General features: G+C 40.7%; 1 protein-coding gene across 7 annotated transcripts in view; it reads right to left on the bottom strand.

Annotated features, from left to right (window-relative positions):
- Window positions 1–11,450, bottom strand: part of tead1b (TEA domain family member 1b) — a 52,948-nt gene extending 41,498 nt beyond the window's left edge. For 6 of the 7 annotated variants that reach the window (XM_072718269.1, XM_023790724.2, XM_072718270.1 and 3 more), the window contains exon 1: window positions 10,215–10,319. In XM_072718269.1, the coding sequence (XP_072574370.1) occupies window positions 10,215–10,304 (90 nt within the window). In that variant the 5' untranslated portion in view covers window positions 10,305–10,319. Of the gene's footprint in view, window positions 1–10,214; window positions 10,320–10,630; window positions 10,761–11,226 lie in introns of those variants that run through there. The other variant, XM_023790717.2, reaches the window with a different exon arrangement.
- Between the last annotated feature and the right edge of the window lie 4,692 nt (window positions 11,451–16,142).

Raw genomic sequence — 16,142 nt, 5'->3', positions numbered from 1 at the left:
TCGGTGCTCGCCTCATTAAAAACATCAGTTTTCAAAAACAGTCCTAGTTTTGAATGGCACCCATCTGTACACAGAGTTTCATCTAGTCATTTTTTTTTTTGTTTTTTTTTTTTTCCCAGGATGGAATGGACCTTGAAAAAGAAATTATAAAAGAATTTTTACTTTTAAAAATTAATTACTATACCATATTTATTCATATTTAGCATTTCCTGAACACTTGCATCTGGGTGAAATAAGAACACAGTGGACAGCCCATTTGTACATGCCTATAAGGCTGGTATTCATCTGCACAATAATGACTATGTATTTATTACAGATTTCATCAAACTGAAGCCCAGCATGCATTTTCGTGACTTATAATGTAAAACTGTAATTCTCCTGCATGCACACACACGGGCACAGATATTAACAAATAGGCCAAATTAGTTCCTCAATATAAATATCACATTGCACAACGATGCTGCAAAGTGGACCACAAACACCCCCCCCCCCCCTTTATTGGCAAAGTCCTATCATGTTTATTTCATGCCTCTTTAAAGCAGCAGCGATGGGTGCAGCGAATGTGGCTAATAATACTGAACTCAAACCTGTGTCCAGCAGCCTTGCTCTCTTACACCAGCCCAGCGGAACTCTCCGGAATCAATTTCTGTTCACCGGTGAAGGGGATTGATTTACAGGGGCTGTCAAAGCAGCCTTCGCCACCTGCCTGACGCATTAAGATAATGTCTGCCGTTTGCAGCGTTTAAGCTCGATTCCAGCTGGATTTCTGATGTTTCTGTGAATTACAGTATCAATGCGCACTTCCAAAAAACTGAGAATTAAATGCATTTTAAAACACAGCTGACAGGACCTTAACCTTGAATACGCACAGACATAAAACCATTATACATACACACACAGTCTGTAAAGAGACAGACTTATCTAAGGTTAATATTATTTCTGGCTGTATAATTACATTTGAAAATAAATGCCCATATAGACAAAAAAAACCTTGAGCATTGTATCTCAGACTTAAAAACTTACCTTAGTCACATACTGACAGGGTCACAAAAAATTAAGTATGAATGTTAAGCAAGAGGACCATGTAAATTTAACTCCATTAGGTGCTTTTAAGTCTCTCATAATGGTCAATAAATTGTTTTTCACAAGCAACCATCAGCTGCTCTCACCAGGGTGCTAATGCTCCTACAGTCATTTCTGTGTTAGTGAAAACTATTCTGTTTGCTTCTCCTGTTCACAGCATCTTCACCTCTGCCTAGACACTGTTTTGTAAAATGATGATGTCATTCTATGGGACATCCAATAAGAATATGTTTAGCTCCCTTCATGTCACATGACGTGCTTATCTACAGATATGAGTCTTAAGACCAAAGGAGAATGGAGTAGCAGTTTATATATATACACACACACACACACACACACATGGATGTTACATTTAGCAGACGCCTTTATCCAAAGTGACGTGCAACTGAGAAAGCGGGACGGCCTGTTCCTGAAGCATTTGGGAGTTAAGGGCCTTGCCCCAGGATCCCAATGGTGAAACGATGCTGCTGACCATGGGATTTGAACCTACGACCTTCCAAATCAGGAGCATACAGTCTTAATCCACAGAGCTACACACTGCACCAATGTTACACCTACTGATAATGCATTGGGTCTAACATTCCTTGCTGTGGACCTTTATGGACTAAGGTCTGGCTTTTGGGATTTTGGGACACTCTGTATGCGGAGCCCCTGCCAACATGGCGGCAGAGGTGGGAGTGACAGGACGGGGGGGAGCCATTTCTCGCAGGTGTCCAGTGTACGCATCAGCGGCAACACACCATCAGCATCTCCATTACGCCCCAGACAGCTGGTCCACTGAGAGACTCCCATGCAGGCAGTATCTGACCCAGAGACCCCACAATAATGCAGAATCTTCAAAGTGTCAGCCTGTCAAAATATCTCCCTTCCAAGAAATGGGAGAAACTTGAGATTATGGGATGACAAAATTGAGGTCTTGACGTGCGTGGCGCAAACCACCCCCCCGGTGCCTCCCCGGTGCCCTGTTGTTCCTCAGCAGGAGACATTATTTAATGGGTACAGTGGGTCCTGTGCCTGACAGAACAAACAACCCAGTCACAGGACATAAATACCAGCGAAGAAAACGAGTTTGACTTCCTATCACATCCCAAAGCCATCCTATGACATTACACATCCACATCCTTTGCTATTTAATGCGCATTCTTTGGTCACCACGTGTACAGTCACTAGCATTCTTTGGTCACCACGTGTACAGTCACTAGCAATCTTTGATTATTCCATGTACTTCAACTGCGTGTAACTCTTCATCTAATTTTGCATTTGCCTATAGAAGTTCCTAAAAACAGGCGTGAAATGCCGCTTTACTCAAGATAACCTTCAAAGCCACAAAACAAAGGCTAAAGACCCATTTTCTACTGACCGCGCTCTTTGAAGGTCCAACAGACACTAAAAATTCAAACCGCGCTTGTAAATCATAGCACCTGAGCAAGTTGGGTTACAAACTAAGGCGGATTTGAAGAATTTATATAAAATCATCATGCTACATATCTACATGCCCCTCAAAGTTGATTCATTTATAAATATTTATATTTACACAAAGAGTCCTGTAACTAGAACATTTTTGCAGGGTTCTGCTGTGGCAAAAGTTCAAAAGTGCTAAAGAAAATAAAGAAATAAAATAAAGAAGCTTGGAGGTCTAGTGCAGTAGCTGGCCACAAAATCAGCATACTAATGTACGAGGCTTAAGCAACTGCAGCCCTGAGCAGCTCCAAAACAGCGATGTTACACTGCATCGGAGAAGCGTGCCCGGCTCCGGCGGCCATGCTAACAATGCGGCAGCCTTCAGTGGCAGCGCTGGCGTTTACTGCTGAGAAGACAGACGGGATACGGTGCCCGAGAGCCAGAAGAGGCAGCGTCTGAATGCAGGCCGCAAATTATAAACCATTCCAGCAAATGAAGTGACTGAGTGCTTTTGTCTCAGAGACATACATCTTCCTATTGCGAGCAGGGAAAAAGCCGTGGTAATGCTAACCGCTACTGTTGCCATGCAGCACTAGGAAAGGAAGTCATTGAAGCCTGGACTTCCTGCTCTAGGCTGTGGCCAAGAACTGGGGTTTATAGTGGTTTCAGGAACTGAGTCATCTAATGATTCACGGATTAGATATTGCTTTTCATGTGTCTCTCGTCATGGGATTGCTTGCTCAGTCTAAACAACTGTTGAGGGGGGAAAAACACACACAAAATAAATTGCGCAAAAATGAGAAAGAAAAAAGTTACAACAATATTCCGATGCCCAAATCATTGCTTTTCTCATAAGAGGTCATTACGAAACCATTTGTATCTATATTATTTCTCCCTGGGAAATAGATCGAGGCTGACATATGGTTTAGATTATGAAGACATTACACAGAAGTGCTGAAGCAGTGTATTTGTGTTACTGTAGGAGAGTCGCATTGAAAACATCACAGCAAAATATCTTTCTTAAGGCTTATGAATCATCATGGAGAGATACTTAAAAAATATATATTTGCTCAGCTGGATTAATTTTTCGCAAAACAAAGTAGCTCTATGGTTTTTTTTACAGTATTAAAAGTGTAATTACTGACTGTAGAAACATGAGCTGGTTCACAAAAAGACTCAAAACAAGAGTAAAACGTCGCCATCAGAAGACTGTTAACTATTTGCGACAGTCCTCTGCATAAGCAGCTTAACACTCCAGCAAGCTGGCTTACAGCCATGTCTCCTTTAACAAGAAGGTAAAGGCCTTTTATATAGACCATGGGCCAATAGCCACTTTAAGGATTCAGTCAGCTGATAATGACTGTAAAAGGACCATCCATCGCTTTCAATGAGCTGACAAAGAGAATCGCCAGATGCTAAATGATAAGCTATAAACAAAAATACACTATTATCTATTGGCATTTTCTTGTAAATTAATCAGTTACCCACCCACACCCCTTCCATTTTACCATAACTGCGTACCCAATGCCGATTCACGGTCTAGCATACAATCATATAAAAACAAAACTTGCATGGTATGAAAGGAACCCAACAGCAGGGAACGTGACACAAACACGCACCTGGGCCGTCTCGCCCGCGATTACGCTTCCTTTGAAACGAAAGCGGCCCTCACAAAGGAAGGCGGGCAGGCAAGGCGGGCAAGGCGGGCAAGGCCAAAGTGCACTCGCAGCCTGGCAGCCACCCCGTGGCGCCGCTCTGGAGGCAGATTCGCCTCGGTGACGTCAGTGGCCCCCAGCCAGCCTCTCCGTTTTGGTGGCACTCTCCGTTTGCCCGTCTGAAGCTTCCCTCTAACTGCAGTGCGGCAGACCGTGCTCAAAAATTCCCTTTGTGGCACAAAGTTTACCTCTGTGCACATGGGGGTCAAATAATAGATTTTTTTTCCAAAGGCTCTGAGAGCACACAGATGGCTACCCCTTTAAAAGTAAAACTGTACCTTTACTCCACTAGAATTCAGCCCATTATGCTACTATAACAAGGCCCCTCGCAAAATTACATTATAAATCACTTTCCCCTGTCCCCAGCTTTCTGTTGACTAAAATCCAGTATTTGTCTTGCCTCCATCAGATACAGGAATTCAACTTAAATTCCCATGTGAGATTCTTAAGGTCCTCGTAAACCAGAGAGGAGAAATATTATTGATGCACAGGTAATTGTGCCTTTTATCAATTTTTACCCTGCTTTCAACAGCTGTTTTTATTTCTTACAAAACACTTAAAATCAAGAGCTAGGCAAAAATGACCCCCTCGAAACAAAATGCCCCTCCAATACTTGCAGTCACCTTAATAACGTTATTTTGCTCCCTTATCGTAATCACAGCTATGTTTAATGCACAAAAGCCCTGAAGAACTTGGCAAATATCCCATACTTTCCATAACTTTTGGGGGGCCTTTTCCACCCCTCCCCCGTCCGAGATAATGGCTAAATCCCAGCCACGGATAAGATTTTCATTAATAACGGAAAAACAAAAAATGCTCTGCGTAAAATAAAAAGGCAGCTATTGCTCGTTTGAGCTGGATGCATCCCCCGTGGGATATTCAAGCGCACGGCCTACCATGACTGCACAGAGGGCGACACAGGCAGAGGGCGTCGGATGGCGCCGAAGGTGCCAGCGTGCGGCTTGTTCGCCTCCAGCCGGGCCTAGCTGAGCTATGCCCGTCTGAGGGCGCGTGGAAATTATAAACCCATCCCACATCTGCGGTCCTCCTGGCGGGAGGACGCCACGGATCGATGGAGACTGAAATCTGGGTTATCTGGAAACCTGCTCTATGCCACCCTCCTTCAAATTACATTTTACACTGATTAGGGAAGATTTCCTTTTGCTTTTCATTTTGCTTTATTTGGTAGATCCTGCGTGACGACAGTGCGTATTGCGCTGTTATTATAATTGTGTTTCAGTCGTGTAGCGTAAATTACATTTTATTTTAAAATGAGTATGACATTCCAGACCAACAATACAGCAGCATTATCACAAGGACCTGCTGAGCTTTTTCTCCACACCTCCCTCACAGTTAGTTCCCTAGACTGCTGGCTTATATCTTTAAAGCAAAAGGTCCACATTGTAGTCAATGAAATGATGACATGTCGACTTCTTACTGCCATTTAAGTACCAAAAGTTAATGAGGGGAGGTTGTATTAAATTCCTCACGGCGGATGACAGCACAAGGAGGGTCCCAAGCGCTTGCATACAAAGAGGTGGCTGTAGGGTCAGGAAATAACCAGCCCCATTGTCTGGTTAGGATGTAGTGAGTATTTAAACATCGGCCTTTGAGCAATATGCCCGACAATAAATAATGAAAAGCAATGTAGAATGCTTGGTTCCCGACTTGATTCAGACAAATCAGTACCGCTGAATTGATACCTTCTGACACCTATTGATAAATCAGAAGCACCAGAAAGTAGAACCAAAGCATGCAAGTAAGAAACTTCAGGTGAGAACCAGCAGCTACAGCATATATTAAGGAGAACAGCAGTCTTATGACATGTCAGGGTACGTTAAATGTGCAGCTATTATGGACAGCAGAGGTACCAAAACACCAATAAAATACTACCGCCAATGGTGTATCAATAGATCATATAGAAGATTGACACTATGCTCAAAATCAACTGATGATGTGTTAGCATTCCATGTTCCACTATTATTGTGGACAGTCTGTGGAAACATCTGTCTGGACATGCCAATACTTTGCAGCTAATGGGGACAAGGTAGGATTACTAACCACTCAACCTGTCCTTTCAAATAGAAACAGACTGCCTATTATAATCATTTCAAAATCAATAATGTTGTTTTTAACACTGACACTTCATTTATATAAACAAAAACAAATGAAATGCAAAATAATATACAAATAAAACAAAGAACGTTTTATATAAAAGATCCTGTTTTTCATTTACTTAAATATTTCACACTGACGTCAGGGACAAATTGAAATCAGAAGATTTGCCTTGAAATATTCCAAACATAAAATGAAAAGATAAAGCACACAAAGGGCTTCAACATTATCAGTGTCTGAGAATAATTCTAAATGAAGATACTATGATTTTAATGGTGTACTTTAGGACTTTAAACTTCCTGCATTTATTCATTTTCAATGCAGCAGGGGAAGAAGAGACTACGGGTCTTTTCGTCAATCGTACGTCAGCCTTTGCCTGTTAAATTCACTGGCACAGAAAAATCCCCCCATGTTTGACTGAAACACATGAACTTTTAACAAGAGGCATGGAGACTAATCGATTATCTGCTGCATATTTTCCCAAATTTCCCCCCAAAATGTATCTCACAAGCTGTTGAGCATCACAGCCGGGGGGCAGGAAAAATTCCAACGTCACTCCACTACAAGCGAAATAAGAACGAACGGAATCCAGCAGCAGCCGGAGATTCCTGCATAGAAACAAAAAAGGCTTCTATCTCCCCCCACGAAGACGCTGAAGCAGTTGGCGACTCAAATATGAAGCATATTAAAATGCTATTGATAAGCTAAATTAACAGATAGCTTATCTGAAGCATACACAAACCATATGGTGACACCGCCTTCACCGCCTGTTGCAGGCATAACAAAAGCCCGGCCCAGACAGGCACAGCTAGACAAACGGTCGTTAGCCCGAATTTTCAGGACAGCGAGTCGCTAGAGCAAATGCTCATATTTGCATTTTTTTTCCCTACAGGTGCAGAGAAAGGACTATGCCAGATGTCAGCCTGAAAAGGGAACGCTTCCTTCTGAGACTCAGGACACTGCACGGTCGCAGCCTCAACAAGAGCAAAGAGAACAAGTTTCCCTCTCCTCCCCCATTACCCCACAATTCTCCATTCCCAGAAGTAACCCAATCCACTGGGCATCCAAGCAAAATATCTTTTTTTTTTTTTCTCATTTCATAACTAAGGTTACTGCATTCTCTTAGCCAACTTTCTCAAAAACAACAAAAAAAAAAAAAAAAACTTCACTTCCTTTGACTAAATAGTGCAAACAATAAGTCAACAAAGACAAGTTCTAAAAATAAAACAGTGTTAGTTTAAAACTAACATATTAAATTGCATCGATTGTGTGTGATGTAGTGTACAATATCCACTACTATTACAAATGAACTGTGGATATCACAAGATGCATTCACCTTTACCATTAACTCCAGTAAAGAAAATCAATGCATCAGCCACTGATAAACCACGAGCCAGGGCATGGGAATAAACACAACATTGTAATACTGTGCTGATAATAAATTATAGCTACAGCTAGAAACTTTAACACTCTCAGAAACTTTTGCTGCAAAAACTAATTAGTTGCTTAAAAATTACTTTAATGTACTTAGAATGGCTTAAGAGTTCTGTGGAAGCAAACTAGAAAACCTAATTCAGAAAAAGTCAATTCTGCGCATAGCAAAACAGGAGATAAAAAGCTCTGGTTTTAGCCACCATTAGTTTACTCATTAGTGATCTGAGGAAGAGGTCACAAAGACCCCTAAGATCTGCTCAGACATGTGGCAATAACCTGTATTGGGCTTTTTATCGGGAACCCTTTTGCCCTCACATAAATATTTTGCCCAGTGAAAGGAGGATTTTCTTACACTGGTCCCATGAGTGTGAAAGCGATCTCTGCTCTTTTGTGTGAACACTCCACAAAATTTAACTGTTCAAAACACACACACACAATAATTGAGGAGGAAGCCTAAATCTAGCATGAGCATTGCTTGGAGTCTAATTTTATGCAACCTAAAAGATTTTTTAATACATATCTACAATTTGGGCTGCAAAAAACTAAAGCAGCTCCTGGTTCTGAATATTATGAGTATTATTGAATAAATCACAATTTTATTTGCTCCATTGGAATTTCAGACAAAAATACTAATTCAGCTGTATGAAATATGTGCAATAAATAAAAAAAAACAACCTTTTGGTTTCAATCATTTTAATGCTGTTCAAAATAATTTTCAAATGTAATTTCCTTATTGAAGACTTGGACTTTCTTTACTTTGTGTTCCATTGCACCAAGTAAAGCTTAAATACTTTGGATGACTGGATCAACTGACTTTTTCCAAACTAAACAAGCAAACAGATACATAAGCAGCTAACTGCTAGCATGAAAATACACTGGAAGGAGCCCATTTCATTTTCCTATTACATTTCCAGAATTCACATGTAAATCTGAGACCACAATACATTTGCAAGGATGTTTAAACAGGTCGGGTTACAAATGACTGCAAAAATATGCAGCATCCCAAAAGATGCACAGAAAGAAATCCCAAACTATGCACTGGGGCAGAAACTTATTCAAAAATACGAATAATAAAACATGATTTAATGTCATGACTACAGGATGGCCAGTGGCTCTGTCAATCATTATGGCCTTTGTTTTCATCTTTTCATCTTTTAATAACTCCCCTGTCTCAGGAGTTTTGAAGGGGGAGTCGGGCTGCGGGTTCGAGGAAGACAATGTCCTATTCTTGCAGTTGAAAATGCAATGCAGGCTGCAGTCCAACAGGTCCAGTGGTTGCATAAGCCCAAACAAAGCAACTATTGCTGCCCCTGGCATTTTCTCCCCCCCGGCAAACAGATTTACCTCTCATCATCATGACATGTCAGGGGTTAAGTCTCTTAGAAGTCAATATGTTTACTGTAGTAAAAGATAATGGCCCAGTTAGGGGAATCAACAAGCAGCATACTGTCTCTACTGTTCCTTTCTTTAAAAGAGTTAAGGCCCTAGTTGGAATCCAGCAGGTCTTTCCCAAATCGCACAAATGTGCAACTTGAGATAAATTCCACTTCAGAGCAGCAGAAGTTATTTATAAGGCATACCGCAAACTCAGGCAAACTTAGGGCATCGCATTTCTGATGGATGCACACACACAAAAAGAAATGTTTCTAAACAAAAATATAAATCTCCTTCTTGGATTTGACAATAGAAAAAGTATTACGTAAAATGGCTGCACACTGAAGGCCTAAACTATTATTTTAAAAGTTAGAAGAACTTCATAGCATACCAAACCGAGTTTCCGCTCCATATAAAACTACCGCTCGTTGTTTTAATATGAAAATAATTTTCCTTTGGTTAAATTTGTTGCTCTGGCTTCTCCCAAGGACAGCGTAGGCCTGGTGATAGTCTATTTCCCCGTCGCTAATTTTCAAACCACTAATATGGGTTTCAAACAAAGCAGCTTAGAAATAATCTCAAATAAATAACACGACCGGTACGTGTTAATATTCCTGGAGAAACAAACAGCACGGCTCTCCGCCTGTACCAGCAACCGCTCCTAAAAACTGCACTTCGCCACCATCGGACTGTAATCAGGCGCAGAAAATGAAATGGAAATGTGCACAGCCACAGAAAGATGAAAAGGACGACGTTCAATTTTGAAAGATTGGGAAACAGTGATTTTAAAAGGAGCCAGAATACAGCTCCACGGATGCACAAGCTTTACTATGAATACGCAAAAGAAATTCAAGATCCTATTCAAAACTAATTAAGAAATCATGCAGATTGGAGAACTGGTCTATGTAAAATATCGGGGGGGAAAACTAACAGCGACCGCAAAAACTGTAAGAGAAGTGCCCGGACTGGAGCAAGAACCAAGTCGTTACACTTTAGATAATTATTGACAGAATCATAGGCAGTTAGGGTACTTTTTTAAAAGAAAAAAAACATCCTAGCAGCCCTAATAAATAATTTACAAGATGATCTTACCAAATACGGACTTTCCCCCGTTAAAAAATAAACTCCCGAGTAATTAACTGTGAAGTCACACCGTTTATGCTCTTTACGTGACACGACCATTTTGCGACATGCGATTCCCTACAATATTACTTCGCTTCTTCATCCCTTCGCATTTAAGGGTGTTGAATACCGTAATTGAAATTTGTCGAATTACTTAAAAAAAAAACCTTGGTTTCGGGGGAAAAAAAGCTAAATGGCGAGGGTTGTTAAAATAAAATAAAGAATATCTCTTTTGTGTTAATCATAAAACTCATCGGAAAATTAGACAGCAAGGCTCAAAAATGCGACGTGATTTTACACAAAGACAATTTGCGGAATGCCAAGAATTCAACATACAGCACGAGAGCGTGTGAGGGAAAAATAATAAAATATATATGTACACTTACTTAATTAAACCGATGGGTAAGGCTGGAGAAGCGCTGGATCTCGAAGGTGCAACAAGTCTTCTTGGAAAACAATGTTTCTGCTGACTTCCGAAAAGGATCCACTCCGATCTGCGACTCCCAGCTAAAACCACTGTGGGGAAAATAACAGAAACATTTCGAGCCGTCATTATCCCCCCCAAAAGAAAAAATTCCAGTTTTTCCCTAAAACTGATCACAGACGTGCGATCTCATCCGACGGCTGCTTTCGGACTCTGTCTCTGGTCACGCCGGGAAAATAGCTGCAGCTACGGCGAGCGCGAGATCGGACTTCTTTGCAGAAAAATGTGAAAAATGTCAAAGATTTTCGTGCTCATGTCAGACGAGCAGGACGCTGCGAGTCAGCGGACAAAGTGAAAGCACCCTGTTGCAACAGCGTCGAGAAAACAATGCGCCTAAGCCGCTTCAAAACCACCCTCTACCACCAGGAACGTTTCATAATATATATTTCCGACTAAATTTGTGTATAGTTTGACCAGGAAAGGCGTAACGTAATGAAACGCAAAAGTGCCTGGTCACCTGCGACCATTTTACATACCCTCAACTAAATGCAAACTTACCTCAAATACCTTTGTTATTGTGACTGTTTTTTATTCGCCCTTTTTGTTTTCCTTTACTGAATAGACAGAGCTTTTTAATTTTGGTAAACTATGCAAAGTTTATTTGTCGCCTTTCTGGGGCCGGCCGTGTGAAATGTACGTGGAGTCGGCGCCGCGCGGACAGTGATGCGAAGAATGTCCGGAATGAGATGAGGAATGAAATGAACGCGAGGAGCGAGTTTGTGCCGGGGCGGAGCGACGGTGGCGTCATCCCGAAAAGCCCCACGGCCAGCCTGGGAAGGAGGGATCACATCCGCCAGCGTGACCTCACGGCGCTCCCAGCTCCGCACGGGAAGCGCATGTTCCGCAAGGGAACCTAACAAACTAGGCCTGTTGAGTAGGCCTTAATAATAACAATAAAAACCTTCTTAAGTAAGTTTTTAGGTGGGATAAATATCCTCACAATTTAGAAACATTGGGGAAACACTGATTAAAATGGGCTAGAAACGCGAATACAGCTCCACAAAAACATCCATGACTTTTACTTTGATTAAGCAATGTATTTGTGAATTAGTCATTAAAATGACTAGATCACTGTGTCTGGCATTTCTACCTGTTGCGTATTCATTACATTGTCATTATAATAATAATGCAAGATATTTGAAAAATTAATTTAGATACACAACTGGAAAAAAGTGCAAAACCAGATTTATGCTATTATGTGCCAAGTGTCATACAGTTTCAGGTCAGTCAGCAACCAGTTTCTCCAGCAATATTAGGGTTTGAGGGCCTTCCTCAAGGGCCCAATGGTGATATGGTTATTCTGTCAACCATGGGATATGACCCCACAACCATCATGTGACTGACATAATTATTCTGTCAACTATGGGATATGACCCCACAACCATCATGTGACTGACATGATTATTCTGTCAACCATGGGAATGACAGCACAACCATCATGTGACTGACATGGTTATTCTGTTATCCATAGGATATGACTCCACAACCATGTGATTGACTTGATTATTCTGTCAACCATGGGATATGATCTCACAACCATCACATGATTGACATAATTATTCTGTCAACCATGGGATATGACCCCACAATCATCATGTGACTGACATGAATATTCTGTCAACCATGGGATATGACCTCACAACCATCACATGATTGACATGATTATTCTGTCAACCATGGGATATGACCCCACAACCATCATGTGACTGACATGGCTATTCTGTCATCCATCGGATATGACTCCACAACCATGATATGATTGACATGATTATTCTGTCAATCATGGGATATGACCCCACAACCATGATATGATTGACATGATTATTCTGTCAACCATGGGATATGACCCCACAATCATCATGTGACTGACATGAATATTCTGTCATCCATCGGATATGACTCCACAACCATGATATGATTGACATGATTATTCTGTCAATCATGGGATATGACCCCACAACCATGATATGATTGATATGATTATTCTGTCAACTATTGGATATGACCTCACAATCATCATGTGACTGACATGAATATTCTGTCTACAATGGGATATGACCCCACAGCCATCATGTAACTGACATGGTTATTCTGTCATCCATAGGATATGCTCCACAAGCATGACATGATTGATATGATTATTCTGTCAACTATTGGATATGACCTCACAACCTTCCAGACATCCCTCACCCCAGAGCTACAGACCACACTGATTTCTTTAGCCGTTAAAACTTAATATCACATTGCAGAAAGTTAAGTTAATTATATATTGCAGTTAATGTCTGATTCAAATTATCTGGTACTATTAACCAGTATGCTATCAATTTAGCAGTAGGATGATGCTGTTTGCTGGCAGGCAGCATTAATTAAAAGGATACATTTTCAGTGACTCTCAGTGCTGAATATGTGACAAATTATGGCCTGTTTAATGTGTTATTTACACAGTTTTTGATATATTATTATAAACAGAAACTGATGCATAAGGTCTTTGATGTTAATTACCAAGGGATCCTAGAATAGAAGTAATTAAATGAAAAACGTGTGGCTTCATCAAATGCCACACGTTTTTGCCTTTATGAGAAAATGGTTGCATCAACTATAAACTTCATACATTTATTCAAACAGGAGACTGTTTATTATGATATATGCAAATAAAAATGTAAACAAGTACATCTCCCCTAGACAATTTGTTCAGCCTTGATATGCATACACCTATGAAAAAAAATATCATGCATAGAGGGAATGTAGGAAAACCTTTATATTGGACTGAGACTTTATTTTGAGTAATTTAGATGGAATACATTTGTTATGAACAATACAAATATTACAGCTATTAAACAGAGAATAACAGACCCGATTTAATGTGACTAAGACTGACAATGATGCTTACTGTGGCTAAGACTAACGATAAGGTGTAATAATGTGGTTAAGACTGAAGATAAGGCGTAGTAGCATGACTAAGACTAACGATAATGCTTAATAACATGGCTAAGACTAACGATAAGGTGTAATAATGTGGTTAAGACTGAAGATAAGGCGTAGTAGCATGACTAAGACTAACGATAATGCTTAATAACATGGCTAAGACTAACAATAAGGTGTAATAATGTGGCTAACTATGACTGACCGTAAGGCTTAATAACATGGCTAACTAAGACGGACAGTAAGACTTAATAACATGGCTAACTAAGACTTAATAACATGGCTAACTAAGACTGACAGTAAGGCTAAATAACATGGCTAACTAAGACTGACAGTAAGGCTAAATAACATGGCTAACTAAGACTGACAGTAAGGCTAAATAACGTGGCTGACTAAGACTGCTAATAAGGGATAATCAGATGGATAGCTAAAACTGATGCTAAGGCTGAATCTAAACTTTAAGGTAAGCCTGAACCTGAAACAGCTGAAAGAGTTGGGAAGTCCTTTGTGGGCAGGGCAGGAGATGTGAGAGGGAGCATGCCACAGCAAGAGAAACATAACGAAAATGAAGGGCCTGGAATCAGCAGGCCGCTGGTCGATTACAGAGCCCATAGAGATCACACCACTGAGGGCTTGGTCAGAACCTGGTAGAGGACTGACTGGGTGCAGCATGTCCTATCTTGTCTGAGCAAGCCAGACATGTGGATGGATTATTATTTTGACACCACCAGCTCTGAATGAAAGGGGTCTATGAAGAAAAGAAGCTGACTTTTATTGAAGACATCAATCAGCACCGTTTGTTATATGCAACCGTGCATGTAGACCATACAGAGCCCAGGCTGAAGATATCTATTCTGGTAAAATTATCTCACAGCTCTGAGTTTGCAGTGTACTTTAAAGCATTATTTAAAACTTGTTCATCATTTTCTGAATATGAACCTAGCCATAAAAGGACAATAGTTTCACAATACTCTTTAAATAAAAAGACATGGTTCTTCCTGAAACGTGTTACCCACAATATCGCACAAGATGCAAAGCAGAAGATAACTTCTAAAGATCTCCGTATTGTGAGTACTTGTCTTCATGGGTGGTGTCTGCGTCTGTAATACCAAACCATTAGTGATCAAAAGGCTAACTTATCTATGCAGAGTCATCCCGGGCGGGGAGGTCTGTTCTTCCTTTCACATGCACAGTAGCAGCGCTTCAGCACCTGAGCACCGAGGCTGGCTTATTTACATGTGCATCTTCTCAGCTAAGAACATTGCACAAGCCCTCGGTTAAACATTATCCCAGCGTATCCAGGGAGGCCGCGGGCAGATACTTGCTTAACACCGTAGCATAAAGTGCTTCATGGTCACGCAGCTGAGGGTAGTGTACGTTTGGAAGCAGCATTTGTGAAAGGGCTTCTCTTATCTCATTACCTAGGAGATGAATAACTGTGCAGATCGCAAATGGTGTGGGCCGTTCGAAAGTGCCTCAGTGTTTGTTTACACATCAGCAGGTACATTTTTTCAGGGAAACCTTATCGTCCAAAATTCAGATCCACATAAACTTCTAAATACATCGAGTTATAGTCATTCCTCAATACTGTGACCTGTTTTTACTTTGTCATAAAAAAATATGCCAGAGGGTTTTAATGCTAAAATATAATATAATCGGACACGTTTTTTTTTTTTTGAGATAGTGTTTGGTGAATGTATCTGTTTCGTTCCAGTTGGAAGATTGAAATGAAATCGCACAAAGAAGGCTTCAAGAGCTTGTCAAAGTTTCTGTAGAGAAAACAGTTACTCGGGGGAGCACTAACAGATTGTCTGTTCAGAAGCCTGGAGAAAATGCATATTTACGAAATGAGGAAACAGACTTGTAATGAGAAAAGGATCGGCCCACTTCAATAGCAGAACAGCGGCCTGGGTAAATACCAAGCCCATATTGAGAAAGAGGCACAGGCTGATTTTTGCCAGATGCTTGCTGTGCAATCTGAGCTCAATTTGTACAATAAATAGATTAAATTTAATGTACATCATTGCATAAACCCTAATAAGAAAATAAGAAAAGTACATACACAAATATCATTTATATATACAGGGTGTCTAGATTTAACATAATCTGCTGAACAGCAATAAAAAGACATTGTTTTGGTAGTCGTATTTACCTGTAATTGTACCCTTTTTGCATATCCAATATTAAAATGTTTCGAATTGGAATTAATATTTGAGTAGTGTGATCTGATGAAACAAACAGAAACAGCCATTATGGTGAGACTGTTTTTTCTTTATCTTTCCTGAGGAGTAACAAACTCCGGCAAGCTGAAACATCTGCGACTGGTAAGGACTCGCAGCGCTTCAAGTGTTTACCAAAAAACGGCCTCTCTCAGGTTTCACCTTCCGGGTCCAATTTACACCCCGGCACTTTGCTTTTAAACAGTTTTACAGCTGTGTGGGATTGTGTCCCACCATAAGATAGTGCCTTAGGGTGTGGGAGTATCTATCTCC

The sequence above is a fragment of the Paramormyrops kingsleyae genome, chromosome 11, assembly GCF_048594095.1.
Source record: "Paramormyrops kingsleyae isolate MSU_618 chromosome 11, PKINGS_0.4, whole genome shotgun sequence".
In the NCBI taxonomy this organism is placed as follows: Eukaryota; Metazoa; Chordata; class Actinopteri; order Osteoglossiformes; family Mormyridae; genus Paramormyrops; species Paramormyrops kingsleyae.
Note: the sequence above shows the minus strand (reverse complement) of the source record. Positions and strands in the feature narration are given on the sequence as shown.